At 58.5% G+C, this 14,490-nt stretch overlaps 2 protein-coding genes and 1 long non-coding RNA gene across 4 annotated transcripts in view; 2 read left to right on the plus strand and 1 right to left on the minus strand.

Annotated features, from left to right (window-relative positions):
• Positions 1-6,205, minus strand: part of LOC143677517 (kinesin-like protein KIF1A) — a 45,059-nt gene extending 38,854 nt beyond the window's left edge. Inside the window, 10 exon segments of the mRNA XM_077153534.1 lie at positions 119-136; positions 721-786; positions 1,444-1,521; positions 2,348-2,459; positions 3,405-3,416; positions 3,418-3,581; positions 4,037-4,102; positions 4,712-4,891; positions 5,724-5,800; positions 6,118-6,205. Of these exon segments, the coding sequence (XP_077009649.1) occupies positions 119-136; positions 721-786; positions 1,444-1,521; positions 2,348-2,459; positions 3,405-3,416; positions 3,418-3,581; positions 4,037-4,102; positions 4,712-4,891; positions 5,724-5,800; positions 6,118-6,187 (843 nt within the window). The 5' untranslated portion in view covers positions 6,188-6,205.
• LOC143677523 (intraflagellar transport protein 140 homolog) overlaps positions 1-14,490 on the plus strand; it is a 297,426-nt gene that overhangs the window by 108,253 nt on the left and 174,683 nt on the right. The window lies entirely within an intron of this gene.
• On the plus strand, positions 7,579-13,990 carry LOC143677518 (uncharacterized). Of its 2 annotated transcripts, none has more exons than XR_013172642.1 (6): positions 7,579-7,595; positions 8,091-8,331; positions 11,445-11,519; positions 11,717-11,906; positions 12,032-12,133; positions 12,695-13,990. It is a non-coding gene; the product is annotated as an uncharacterized LOC143677518 (long non-coding RNA). The 2 variants fall into 2 exon arrangements; XR_013172643.1 differs by having other exon boundaries at positions 12,726-13,990.

Consider the following 14,490-nt stretch of genomic DNA (forward strand, 5'->3'; position numbering starts at 1 on the left):
GGCGTTCACTGGCGAAAACTCTCCCGGGAGGGCTGGAACCAAGGGCGTGCTTCGCTTCCAGCCCTGCCCCTTGCTGGGAGTAAAGCCCTCGTTTGTGGAAGCAGAGGAAGGAGCTTACCTTGTTGGGCCCAGAGTCCTGGAAGAGAAAGACGGAAAAGTCTGAGGCTTTGAAGCAAGGCCGGGCCCCTTAGCGAGGGATGGGGGGTGCTGGCTTCAGAGGACAAAGGGACAGCAGAGGCCGGGATGCCACCATCACCCTCCACGCCCATCAGCCAGCGAGGCAGCAGTGTACCCCTCAGCCACCCCGACTCCCCACCCCAACACCTTCACGGAAGCAAAGGTCTCCCAAGATCCATCCTTCATGGCTCAGAACTGCTTGTCCTGATGAGTGGACACTGCTACCTATTCACAGGGCTCGCTGAGCCAGGCCCTTACCCCTGAGGGTCGTGGGTCCCCCAGGAGGACACCAGCCAGCACCCCCACCCTGGCCCACGGGGGTTTCAGGAAGGGCCCTGTGAGGAAGGCAGCAGTGTGGGCCAACCCCCTCTCACAGGTGGGGAAACTGAAGCACCAGGAAGAAACAGGGGTCCTTGCCCCATCTCCAGCCTCATGACCCCCATCCTTGGGTTGTCCTTTGGGCCCCAGGTGTGAGGGGCGGACAGCACCCCCCTGGGAAGGCCTCTTCCATCAGTCTGAAGCTAGAAGGCCGGAGCCACTCACCATTTCAGCTAGAGCAGAGATGACCTTGCCCAGCGTGGTCAAGGACTTGTTGATGTTGGCTCCCTCCTATGGGGGGAGGAGGCAGTCAGACATCCGGGAGCCCCCACCCCAGAGTGACTGCTGGGCCTCATGGCCCAGCCCTGAGCGTGGGGCGCAGCAGGAAGCCAGTCAGGACCCCTGTCTGGAAGCACAAGACCATGTGCCCTGCCCAGAAGGATCCCCAGGGCCCCTTCCACCCATCCAGTGATGGGGGATGCCAAAAAGCAGGGATACGGGAACATAAAAACAAAAGCTCCTTCCTGAGGCCCAAGACCATTGCCAAGAGTGGGTGCCCCTTGGACACTGGCACCAGCTCATCAGCTAGCCACCCACTCGTCTACCAGCAGACACAGCAGTCTGAATCCCACCCAAAGTGGGGGAAAGCAGAGCCCAGTAGACATAAGACCATGGGGACTCGGGAGAGAGTCGCCTTCCAGCCAGGGTACTCTGTCCCCACTGACCTGGAGTCAGGTCCCTGGCAGCTGGGGCATCTGGACCTGGCCTGTGCCTGTTGCCCACCTGCCAGATGTGCTCTTGGGAGAGGTCCCAACACCCTCCTGCCCCAGTGGAGCCCTTGGGAACAGGTACTCAGGTCACCCGTTGCCAGCCCCCAGCCCCAGACACTGGATTCCACCGGTGCTATGGCCTGCACACTCCATGGCATGGAAATCCATCTGTCCCTACCTTGAGACACGTGCCCTTGGCTCCCATAGAGTCTGCCCGCTCACTCCCCGCCAGGTCCACCAGGCTGATTTTGCTCACCTGGAATCCAAAGCAGAGTACCTTGGCGCCAGCGCCAGCCTGGGCAGAAATGGGGGCTCACTGTGGCCCAGGCACAGCCCTCGCCTGGGTGTGGCCTCCAGGGCTAGACCTCAGCGCCCTGCACCTCCAATCCCTGCACCGATGCACTGCCCAGGGAGCAAAGCCTGCAACCACTGTGGATGGCCTGCTGCTCCCCACAAAGAGGTTCGGCCTCCCCGGGGCCCCATGAGGTGCCCCCTTACTGTCATCCCCTTCCTTGTTAGGCTGTGGCAGGCCCTGAGCTAGGGTTTCCCACAAGGCCACCATGGCATCCTCAGGCACAGCCCAGCCTGCAAACTTCCAGGAGCCGTGGACCTTGCTGTGCCCTTTCCAGGGCCCTGACCAGCAGGCAAGGTGAGCAGAGCAGACAGGGGCATGCAGCCGGGAAGACCCAAGGCCCCCAGCCCCCACGAACCCCATTGGTTCCCCAGACCCCCACCCAGACCACTGCCATTAGCCCCCACTTAGTGTCCAGGCTGCATCCACAGTCCACCGGGGTCACCCTGCTGCAGGTGAAGGTAAAGGAAGACCCCAGGGCCCTGGCCCTCTACTCCGGGCCCATCCCACCCACAGGGGCCTCCAATGTGGAGTGAGGAGGTGCACAAGCCTGAGACCCATGCTGGGCAGGGAACAGTCGGTGTCCAGCACCTCCTGAGCCTGGACTCGGTTCAGGGTTCTTTAGCGGGCACATCAGAGCCAGCGGCCTTGCCCTGCCCACCCTGCCAGGCACGATGCCCCTGACACTACCACACCACACCACTGCCCAGAGGACGTACAGCTGCCTCACTTTCTCTGTGGTGATGTCAGTCTCTGCGTCGTGGCGCTTCTGTGTGAAGATGATGTTGAAGACAGCGTGGGAGCAGCTGCTCGTTTCGTTCATGTTCGTGGCCGCCACAGTTCTGGAGAGGGGACAGGAGGCGGCATGTGTCTGGTAGGACAGCGCAACTCGCCAGACCAGTGGCCTTGCAGGCAGCCACTTGGAATTCCCCAGGCTCCCTACTCCCAGCTGGTGGGGAGTCCCTCTCTTCAGACCCTGGGTGCCCAGCAGGGCCTAGCACATGGGAGGAGGCAGCACAGTGAAGGAGGGGGTCGCCCTGCCTCAGGGAGCATTGAAGCCCAGGTTCCACCAGCGGTGTACAAGCCGGCTTCCCCGCAGTGGGCCAGGCACCCCAGCCGGCCCCCGGCCCCCACGCCGCAGGGGGGAAGCATGACACGCACCAGTTGTGCTGGGGAGCCCACCAGGTCCCAGGGTCCTACCCACAGGAGGCCCCAGGGTCAGCAGATGATCCTGAGGGAGGACAGGCCTGAGAGAGGTGAGGGGAGGCCTGGGGCCAGTGCCCACACCACCCGGTAGGCCAGGGACCCCCAAGACTCAGCTGACTGGAAAACAGCTCACTGGGCAAATGATGAGATGGGGATAGAGGGGGGCAGGGATGCAGCCACCCTCCCCCCAGGGGACCCATAAATATAATGTCAGGAATTGCTTCACCCTCCTGGGAGCCATCAGTTTGCAGAGAAGGGGGGCTGCTGCCATGACAAGTAGGGTATCCCCTTCCCGGGGGCAGCGTGGGCAGAGGGCGGGGGCTTGCCAACAGCTGCAGGGCTGAGGTTGACCGGCCCCCTCATGCCACCCCGCACTGTCCCCCAGCATCTCCAAACCTCTGCCCCATGTACCCCGTTGCTGGTCCCTCCCTAGATGCCCTGGCCCACAGGTGTTGACAACCCCCATGCAGGTGAACGATGGAGGCTGTGGCCCAGCTGACCCCAGGGAAGGGGCGGGGGCTTCCTCAGGGAGACCCTCAGCTAAGGGCATGGGAGAGGGGGTTTCAGTGCATGGCCCCCACCTGGCCTTGTTCCGAGTCCATGAGGTCCTGGATGTCATTGTAGGAGGTGATGGCCAGCTTGGACAGGTCTTCCACATAGGGACCCAGGAGCGGGTGCTCCCAGACGCGCAGGTTGCCCTTGTTCTTGGGGTTCAGGAGGTCGCGGACACGCTCGCAGTAGATCTCCACGTAGCTGACCTGCGGAGGTGCAGGCCGACATCAGGGAGCCCTGAGAGAGGTGCAGGGGCAGGCAGGGGGCAGGCAGGGGGCTCCCATCGGGTGCCACAGACCCTGGAGGGAGTGTGTGTGGCCATGAGCTCTCCCGGGGGGCACATGTGCTCAGCCCAGGGCCCCTCTGGCAGCATAGCCCAGGCCCGGTTGCTCAGGGGCATCTGACCTGCTGTACCAGGACAGACAGCAGATGCTGAGCAGAGGAAGGGCCCCATGCCCCTTCCTCAACACCTTGTCCCCAGCCCCCTGGGCTCTATACACCCCTTGTCCCACAGGGCCCTGCTGGCCCCTAGGGCCACAAGTGAGTGAGTGACCAGCCAGGGCACAGGCTGCCCTGTCAGCACGGTGACCATGCCTCAAACTAGGATGCGCCCGCACCCCTGCCCGAAGCCCCAGTCAAGGAAGATGGCCGCCAGGCCCACTTCTACAGAGTAGGACATGTTGGAGTTGGTCGTGTCGTTGATACGGGAGAAGAGTTCCTTACAGAGCTGCAGGGCCAAGAAAAGTGAAAAAATCAGAGACACATGGCAGATGAGGGTGGGGGGCAGGTTTGGGGGGCTGCTGATCCCCATGTGGCCCTCCTGCACCTCCTCTCACAGTCCATCCCATGGCCCTCCTGCACCCTCCTCTCACAGTCCATCCCATGGCCCTCCTGCACCTCCTCTCACAGTCCATCCTATGGCCCTCCTGCACCCTCCTTTCACAGTCCATTCCATGGCCCTCCTGCACCTCCTCTCACAGTCCATCCCATGGCCCTTCTGCACCTCCTCTCACAGTCCATCCCATGGCCCTCCTGCACTTCCTCTCACAGTCTATCCCATGGCCCTCCTGCACCTCCTCTCACAATCCATCCCATGGCCCTCCTGCACCCTCCTCTCACAGTCCATCCCAAAGGCTGAACTTTGGACCCCAAGCCCGTGGAACATCTGAGTCTTCCTGTGGCCCACCCTCCACAGCCCACCCCCCACCAGACCATGACCTCATATGCTCTGGGGAGTCTGTCCTCCCCTCAGAGGAGGAGGCAGCAGGGCTGGGGAGGGGCAGCTCCCATGGCGCCCTCTCCCCGACTGTGCACCCCTGTGCCCGCCTGCGCATGCCTGCGGGATGATGCCCTGCTGGTCCTTCTCCTGCTTCCCCATCATGGTGTAGAACTTGCTGGCTCCCATCTGCCCGTAGGCGAAGATGCAAATGTTGTAGCCCTCAAAGGCATGCTGCAGCATCTCCTCACCAATGTCCCGGTACACCTGCTTCTGCGACGCATAGTGGGCATCCTCCGGCTAGGAGACGAAGGGTCAGCAGCTGGGGCGGAGCTACTGTGAGGGTGCCCCGTACCCTCTCCCTGCCCTGGACACACGGGCCCCTGAGAGCAAGATGAATTCCACTGGAAGGGGCTTCCCGGAGGGTAAGGCAGAGGTCCAGGTGGGGGCCTTCCAGCAGAGGGAACAGCAGGTGACAAGGCCCAGCAGTGAGAGGACATGGAGTGCTCAGGATCAAAGGGGCTCAGGTCAGCAGCATCATGGAGAGCAGCATGGGAGTGTCAAGACAAGGGGACAGGACAGGATCTGGAGACCAGGGAACCCTGTGTCTGGCATTACTCCAAGGGCAGGTTTAGGCAGCAGGACAGCAAGTCAGGCCCAGGATCACCCAGCAACAGGTGAGGATGGACTGAGGAGTGGCTAGGGCTGCCCTGGGAGGCCAGGGCTCAGGGATGAGTAGTTGGTGGCCCTGGGGGCTGAACCCAGAACAATTCAGGCAGGCCCGGTAGTGGATTGTCACTAGTGGTGTGGGAGAGAGAAGATTCCAGAAGTCCTTAGGCTCCCGGCTGGAAGCATAGAGAGGGGGAGTTATCCCCGTGGAGGGGAGTAGGATTGTCTGGGATTCTGCTTTGGACGTTAGGGACATCTGGGACAGTGGAGAGGTCAGGGACAGGTGAAACACCTCTGCCTGCCCTCTCCCACCCTGGGAGCTGGGAGAGTGTGGATCTCAGCTCCAGATGATCTTCTCAGAGGAGACAGCTTAGGATCCCACTCTTATGGTGGCCCCAGGAGAGCAGGGTGGGGAGCGTGAGGTTCAGAAAGATCCCTAATCCCCAGAGACCTGGGAACTCACCGAGGTATGTGACCGATAGGAGTAGTCGAAGCTGAAGCTTTTGGGTGTCTCCTTGGGTTGCCTGGGGTTGACGATGGCTGCAAAGAGGGAGACGGGCACCTGGCTTAGTGCCAGGCCTAGGGAGGTGTGGTGGATGGGAGCTGTGTGCACCCCCAAAAAACATGTTCTTAAATTTAACCCGTTCCTGGGGTATGGATCCATAGTGAATAGGACATTAAGGAGGTGACTTCAGTTAAAATATGGCCAGCCCAATCAGGATGGGTCTTAACCCTATTACTGGAGCTCTTTTTAAGAGAATCAGATTCAGGGAGAGAGAGAGACAGTGGGGGGGGGGGGGTTGCCAAAAGCTGGACAATGACAGGACCCAGCAGTGAGGGAGAGACAGGAGACCCACCATGTGACAAGCTAAGGACCAAGGATGGCTGGCCACTGGTCCAGGACGCCAGTCTCCAGGGATAAAGCATCACCTGATGACACCTTGACTTGTACATTTTCCCAGGCTCAAAATCCTGAGCATATAAATTCCCACTGTTTAACTTGACCCTTTTCATGGTATTTGCTTCCTCAGCCAAGGGAACTGGAGGGGTCTCTGCAGAGGCAAAGCTGAGAGGGACCCCAGGCCCACCCCAAATCTGCACCACTGGCAGCAGGAAGGTAGGGAAGCCCAGAGGCCACGGGCTGCCCAGACAAGCTGATCCTACAGGGAGGGCTGGCCCCCTTTGGGGCAGTGAGCCCAAGTCCAGCCCTCATCCTCCAGACACCCACATGTGCCCAGGGCCAGAAGCTTCCATGTCCCCTAAGGGCTGGCCCATTCTACCCAGAAGGCAGCCCAGGGCCATTCCCTTCCAGCAAGGGCTGAGCTGAAGAGCCCAGCAGCTGTGCACCCATCTCTGGGGTCTGTATTTGCCCCCATCTCCCATTTCACATTCTGATGTTTCTGCCCTGGAGCATCTCCCAGAAGCACCCAGAAGGCTCCACTGGTGTCTGCACTCTGGGCCGGCTGCCCTGGCGACGAGCTTGCTTCTTTGGGGCCCCATTTCAGCTTTCTGTGGCTGCCCCTTCTGGCTTCTGGAAGCTTCAGGGAAGCCCTGTCCACAAAGAACACAGGCCAGGCCTGGTCTGGAAGGGCTCAGAGACCCCCTCTCCCATCAACATCAGGGTAGCGAACACCCCTCCCCACAGACCCCTGCTTGGAGCTGAAAGTGTGTGAGGCCCACAGTCTCTGCTCAGTTAAGGAGACCACGACCTCTCCGCTTTGGATGTCCTACTTCCCCCCCAGAGCATGTCCAGGGAGGCCTGACCTTGAGCACCAAAGAGAATGAGACCCCACAGGCCTTGCCCCACATCTATAACTTCCCCAGGTTCAGCTGCTTTGCAGGCACCAGGGTGGTTTGCTTTCCCTAAGCATCCTGCAGACAGCAGGGGGTATTGGCAGAGACCCCTGCCAAGGACCAACCAAGGACCCAGTACCAGCCAGAGCCCCTCCTAGGGTAGACCCAGCACTGACCAGAGCCCCTTTCCCAGAGTTGATCCACTGGCACCCAGAGCCCCTTTCCAGGGCTGACCCAGTACCTAGTGTCACCCAGAGCCCCCTCCCCAGGGCTGACTCAGCATCTCAGAGCCCCTCCTCAGTGCTGAACAGCAACTGGAGCCTGCACCTGAGGACCTGGGGGTGGCCGAGGCTCTGGGAAGGGCAGCAGAAGGGGTGGGGACAGGCCTCTGTCCATGCTGCCCCCTGGCTTCCACCTTGGTCTCAACATGGGAGGAAAGGCATCTGCAGGAGGCTGCCGGAACCCCATGCCTGGACAATGCCAGCACCATGGAAACCACAATCGCACCCCTTCTTGAGCTTGACCCCAGCTGAGACTTCAGGTGGCTGTGGCAGCAAGGAGGGAGGTCCCCTCCTTCCCCACAGTGTTCCAACAGCAGCATCCACTCCCTCTCCTCATCTCGCTGGGTGGCAGGCCATGCTCCCCACCCCAGTACCCCTATCCCATCCCACCATCCCTGTCCCCACACTGGGTCCCCCCTGCCCCCTCCCCTCCCAACCTACCCTGGCCCAGCCCCAGGAACACTGAGCTTTCCTGGAGGGGTCCTCGTGCTGGGGGATCAGTCTTACACCCACATGGGTGGTGGGCTCCCTCGGGAGGGCCGGCTGGGCAGGTAGGGGCCAGCAAAGTGGGGCAGGTCCTGGTGCGGGAGGCTGGTTTCCTGGGGAGAGTTGGCACCTGCACCCCCTGCAGAGCTGCTAGACCCACCCGCCTCGCCCCTGTCCTAGCCCCGAGGTGTGGTGGGAAGGTAGCTTTGCTATCAGCGAGCGACCCCAGGTTCCAGAGCAAAGCAGGCTGAAACCCAGGGTCTCCCCAGGCAACAGACTCTGCCCTACTACCACCCCGCATGGGCTTCTGGCACCTCGGCGCTACAGATGGCCATCGACAGCTCCTTCTGCACCAACCCATGCATCATCCCCAGGCCCTCAAGGGTCTCATTCAACTCGCTCATGCCCGACGGCTTTGCCACCATGAGGGCCCAGTCCCCTGCACAGCTGTGTGAAGCTATGTAGCCTCATGGATCCTCGGTTTCCCCACCTGTGCCATGGGAATAGGAGGTAACATGGTGATATACCTGCCCTGCAGCGGGAAGTTGCAGCACAAGGCTAGTGGGGATCCAGGCGGAGGACACAGAGGTGGCCAGCAGAGAGTGCCAAGAATGACCTGACCCAGCGCCAACTAGGGACCCCATCCCGGTGCCCCCAGCCTCAGGGCACTGACCACCCTCCTCCAGGCCTGAACATCCTATGCTCTGAGCTCGTCCTCCAATACCAAAGCCGGGAGTTGTGTCACAACTCCTGGGCCACCTCCACACTCCCTTCCAGGGTCTTCCATCCCAGGCCTCGCTCTATCAGGGCCCAGGACATCCAAGGACAGTGACAGCAAATGCGGCCGACTTCTCAGATGACCAGACCTAGATGCTGCCTGAAACCATGTACTCGGGGCTGCTGGTTACAAAGCCCGTGCAGATATGTCTGCCTTCATGGGAGAGACAGCCATGGGCAAAGCGTGAGGGCCCTGGAACGTTCCGTCGGACCGCTCAGAATGGTGGGCTGTTCCTTGAATCCCAGGAGACAAGAAGGCCAGGTCCAGGGCAGGTCCTGGACACAGCGGTGCTGGCCTGGCCTGGTCCCTTGCCCCCACAGGCACCATCTTTCCATGGGTGCAGGGACAGGCTCACCTGCAGGGGTTTCCAGTGTGAGGCCAGGACGGAGGCCACTGTGCACCCACATCCACCCCACAGTCAAGTCCAGTGCCCACCCATAGAACGGGGTCAGGGTGGGCTGGAGGCTGCCCCCACCCTGGCCTTTCTCTAGGGCTGGACTTTCCCAGGGGCTGCAGTGCCCACCAGCCTGAGGATCTCCCCCCATCGCTCTAGGGAGAGACTGTGACAGAGCTGGGGGGGAGAGGGACGTTTTAGAAGTTTCCGGGTCTGCTCCTTTGCTGAGGGGGGGGCAGGGCCAAGAGGAGGAAGCGTGCAACGGCTGTGCACATGGGCTGTAAGCAGTGTTGTGGCCAGGCCAGCTTGGCTCACAGCACGGCAGACAGCACGTCCTGTGGGTCAGCTGGTAAGCTGTGAGGTTCAGTGTGAGGTTCACACAATAAGTATTATTTATCCTGGCCATGATTACATGCTGACAAAGTAAATTTACTTTCCAATGTTTCCCGTTTTCATGTCACAAAGGAGCCACCAGGAGAACATTCGAGAGAGCTGAGTATGCCTTTGTGTGGCCACTTTGGGATTTGGGGAATGGGCAGTGACCCCCACCGGGCAGCGTGGGATGAGGAGGGCAGGTGGGGCCTGGGGACCCCACCCAGGCCAGCAGACCAGCTCGGACCCCAGAGCTTCACAGAGATGTGGGCAAGAGGTGGGCTTCCCTGGACCAGGGCTGGGCCACACCTTCCTGAGTTCCCTCAGCTTACCACCCAAACTTCTAGCACTTTCCACCATTTTGTCTTCTCCAAATGAGCATCACTTTCATAGGGTTTCTCCTGATTAGTCACTCTCCTGCAGACCTCTTTCCCTCCCTCCTTCCTCCCCACTCTGTCCTCCACTGTCTCTCTCTTTCTAGATCTCTCTCCCTCTCCTTCTCTCTTTTTCATTCTCTCTCCCCCTTCCACCTCTCCTTCCCCCACCTTCTCCCTCTCTCTCATTCTCCCTCTGCTCTCCCCCTCCCCCACTTTTCCTTCTCCCCCTCTCCCTCTCCCTCTCCCCTTACCCTGCACACATGCACGCTCACGCTCGGAGCAAATGTGCAGCACAATGCATGTGTGCCTGCCTTTCTCCCTGAGCACACTCTTATCTCCATGTTGATGTGGCCGTTTCACTCCACATCACGCTGGAGCTCTCCCAAGCCGCAGGCACAAAGCCACATTATTGCCTTTTAAGTCCCACCAAAGTACACTGCTGGGATTATCCTGGCACCCTGACCAGCTCCCGGCCAGCTGACTTCCAGGGCGTCACCCCCAGATGGCAAAACAGTGTTGAGGGGTCATTCTTGAGGGCACGTCTCCAAACACACGCATGACAATCTTCCTAAAAAGAGAGCCCCTGCCTGGCCCGCACGCCCCACACTCTGTCAGCTGCCTCCAGCCACAAGGCACCCACAGCCTACTGCCCCTTTCCCTCTTGTCTGTAAGTCACTTTTTGTGTTCTGGATTCGGGATTCTGGATTTTTTTTGAGTTCTGGATTTTTGTGTACAGATTTTGCTGTTGTTGTTCTGGATTTTGTATTTTTATATTCTGATGAGTCTGCTGTCCCGTGGCTTCCCGTGGCTGGTTTTCTTTGTGTGTCTTTGACATCAGGGTAGCTGATTGTAGGTCTCATTCTGTTGTCTTAACTCTTGTTTTGAGGAGTCCATGAGCTCTTAAACTTCCCCAAGAATTAAACTGCTGTCATCCAAAGCATGTCGCCATTTCCTTGGCTTCCCTTCCATCTGCTTTTGTCGTCTGTGTTCCTTTTCTCTTTCTTTAAGAATGCTATCGCCACCCCCCACATACATTGGTGTAGTTTCTGAGTGGGGACAGTTCTTTCAGAACCTGCAAATTGCTCCAAAATAGCATGGGAGGCTCTTCGAGTCCCCTCCAATCTCCAAAGACCTGAAGGGGCCTTCACTCAGAACTTCTGGGGGAAGCAGAGATCACCGGTCAGCAGGAAAACTCCAAATCTCCAAGCTTCAGGGTCAGCCGCTCACCCTGCCCAGGGCACCCCCTGCCTGATGCATCTAAATCCCGGGTTAGCCTGGCTGGACAAAGACAAAGCATCTGCCCACAAATTTGATCCCGACCTCTGGCCCTAGGGCAAACTCTGCACTCAGCGTTCCTGGGAGGAGGGGCAGCCTGGCAGGGTGGGGGCAGCCAGGCCTGGGACCTCCATCCAGGCCCACCTGTCCTTATGAGAAGATGGTCATGCACAGGTCCACCTGCAGCCTGGCTCTGACTCTCATCCATGGGGCAGCACCTCCTGCTGCCAGGGCTCCACCAGGCCAACTCACCTCTGTCCTCCACCTGCCTGCTGCTAGAGACATTGGGAAAGATCAAAAGTGGTGGTGGTGGGAGGTTGTCTCCAGAGTCACTACAGAGAGCAGGGGTGGGGGATAGTTCAGAGGGCTCTGGTGGCACTGCTCGCCCCATACAGCCCACTCTCTTTTCTGACATTTTTTTCCTCAGATCCCCACCTGCTCCCCTGACCCTGAACTTCAGCCCCTGGCTTGATGCCAGGCCCATGTCAAGTACAGGAGAGATGTAGGTTTTGTCTCTGGTTCTTTCTGCCCGTTTTGCAGATCTCTGACCACTCAAGTGGGGTAACTCCACAGGCTGGAGGTGCCTGTCGACCCTCATGCCTGGACCTCCAGCTCTTATTTGGGGACGACTATGCCATGGGTGGCCCCGGGATGGGGGATTCCAATGGGGACTCTAATGTTCTCGGTCATCCTACGCAGGTGGAGATGTGGGATAACACCCTGGCCTTGGCCCCCGGGGGATGGCGTAGGGCATGCTCTGCATGTCAGAGGGTCCCTGCGAGGCCGAGCCACCCCCACTCCCAGTGGTGTTTCCTGGGGTTGCCCCCAGATCGACTTCTCATGCCCAAATCCCCACTTGAGGCTCTGCAAAACAGCAACATGAGCTCAGGTGAGCAGCTGCCCATGTGAGCTCGCCTCCCCTGAATTTAAGGGAGGGCCTCTGCACCTGTCCACCTCAAGATCAAGGCCCACCAATTCCAAGGTCACCCCCAGCCCTGACTCTCACTCCCACAGGGCCAAAAGAAGCCCCAGAGCACCCCTCCTCAGCCCAAGAAACCAATCCTGAGTGCCACCACCTGAGGGGACCCTGCCTCCACCTAACTGACAATGGATAAGGTAGGATTTGGCATGGAGGCCTGCGTGTGTGGCCAGCTCTGCGATGACCCCAGCCCCAGGGTGCAGGAGCAGGTGGGTGGCTCAGTGCAGGTAACACCATCCACCCTGTGCATGGTGGCAGCCCCTGCTGCTCTAGGACACCCCACAAGGAGCTCAAGCCCAAGCCACCAGGCAGAGCGCAGGGGAGCATAGAAGAGAGAGAGTGGCTGTCTTGGTGTAAGCCACCAAGCTTACGTCTTATTTATGCAGAAGAAAGAAACCAAAACCCAGGATCCCAAACAAGCATTCCTGGTGTAGGGTGCTGGGAGAAGGCCGAGACTGCCTTCGCCAGGAGCAATGGTGAAAGGGGCCCAAGCCATGCTGACTGCAAAAATCCCTAAAAATGGTCTGTCCAATTTTCTGCATGTATGTTACATGTCATGAAAAACTTGATAGTGCACGAAAGAGCAAAGGGGGAGGCTCGGCACTAAGTCCTTTCTCTACCTGCCTTAGCAGCTAAGGTTCTGCCTGCAAGGAGACTGTCTGCCTTCTATCTACCTCTGTTTGTCTTTCTGTCCTCAGAATTGCTATTTTCTCTCTCACTACTTCCTAGTCGTCTTTCCTGAAGACCTCCGACTTTCCAGATGTTCAGAGAGGATTAACAATTAGAAGCAAAGCAAAAAAGGCAAAGGAAACACGCCCACATGCCCAGGGCCACCAGGGAGGCCACTGCTCCAGCACTCGAGCCTGGCTGGCTGCTGATCTGCAGCCTGAGACACTCACTGTCAGCCCCAGCCTGACTCAGCCTACTCACTCGTGGTGCTTCCGGACATCTGAATGATGCACTTGGAGTCCCGGTTCATTTTGCGAGAGTTGAAGGGGCGGACACGCACCGCCACCTTCACCGAGGCCCCGGCCATGTCTGCGGCCTCTGTCGGTCACTCCTACAGCAGCGGGAGCCCCAGCGAGGACAGAGGCACCTGGAGAAGGGAAAGCAAATCAGAGGTTAACGTCCGAGGAAGTAGGACAGGGCTGCTGGATGCTGACTGAACCCACAGGTTTTCTCCACTCCCTTCCAAGCTGCTGCTTAATGACAATCCCCAAGGCACAAATCAAATCATTTAGAAAACGGGCAGCAGTGGGACCAGTGGAATATGACTTAGAAAGCCCAGCAAATGGAAACCCAACACAGGAAACAAGCCAATTTGGGACCCCAGAGAGACCTGAGATACCCATCTGCAGGCCAGCTCCTGGGGCAGGTCCCCAAATCCGGGGATCTGTGGAAAGTGTGTTAGACCCAAGACCCCGGACCCCACCAAGGCCCCATCCAGCCTGGAGGGTCCAAGGACCAGCTGAGGGTGGGCCCAAGGAGGCTGAGCTATGCCCCAGATGCCATGTGGGAACACAGCCTCCTCTTGTTCCTGGGCCCTGGCGGGAGAGTCAGGATTCTTCCCCGGGAAAACTGACCAGGACAGGCGCGAACACAGACAAATGACAACGGTCAGACAACAAGCCCTTCCAGACAGACCCCAGGGTATGTGCTCAGCTTTCCCCACCTCACTCATAAGTGTGGACAGGCCATGGTCAGTTAGGGGAGATCCTCTGACAACATTTTCAGAGACTAAAACAAATGGAAGAGCAGCACAGTGGAAGTGAATGCAGGGGACAGAAGAAAACTAAAAAATAATAAAACCTTGCAACATACATCCTCAGAAAGAAAAGGGAAGGTACTCCATCCATGGTTGACTGGAGGATGCTACGAAAAAGAATGTTTAAAGAATAAAAGCTCAGGAACATTAAAAATATGAAGACAAATTTAGAGAGTCAAGAAAAAGGTTTAAACTTGAAGAATTTTCCATGAAAGAATAGAAAAGAATATTAGAGAATCAAGGGTTGGGGGGGCGGGAGACTATTAAAGAAACAATTCAATTGATGGGACTAAAAGTCATCAGTTTTCAAGCTGAAGGGCTCCCCCTACACACACACCCTCCCCACATAAAGAAAGAACTCACAACAACACAAGTTACTGTAAAATTCCAGAAGCTCATGGCTAAAGAAAGATTCCATAAGCTTCCAGAGGAAAGAAAAAAGAACAGATCCCAAAGGATCAGGCAGGACCCAAATGGCATCGTGTCTCTGTGGTGGTTTGCAGTTGAGTGGATCCCGAAAGAGGCCTGTGGGTAGGGCCTTTAGATTAGGTTATTTCAGCTGAGGATGCACCAGGTGTGTCTCAAGCCTCTAACTGGAGCCCTTTAAAGAGCATGAAATAGAGAGAAAGATAAAGAAGCTGAGAGAGAAGGCCACAGATAGGGAAGCCGGGAGCTGGAGCAGCGGTGCCTGGAAGAGGAGGTGCCATGTGCCTGGCCACGTGACAGAGC

This window comes from Tamandua tetradactyla, chromosome 3, assembly GCF_023851605.1.
Source record: "Tamandua tetradactyla isolate mTamTet1 chromosome 3, mTamTet1.pri, whole genome shotgun sequence".
NCBI classification, from domain to species: Eukaryota; Metazoa; Chordata; class Mammalia; order Pilosa; family Myrmecophagidae; genus Tamandua; species Tamandua tetradactyla.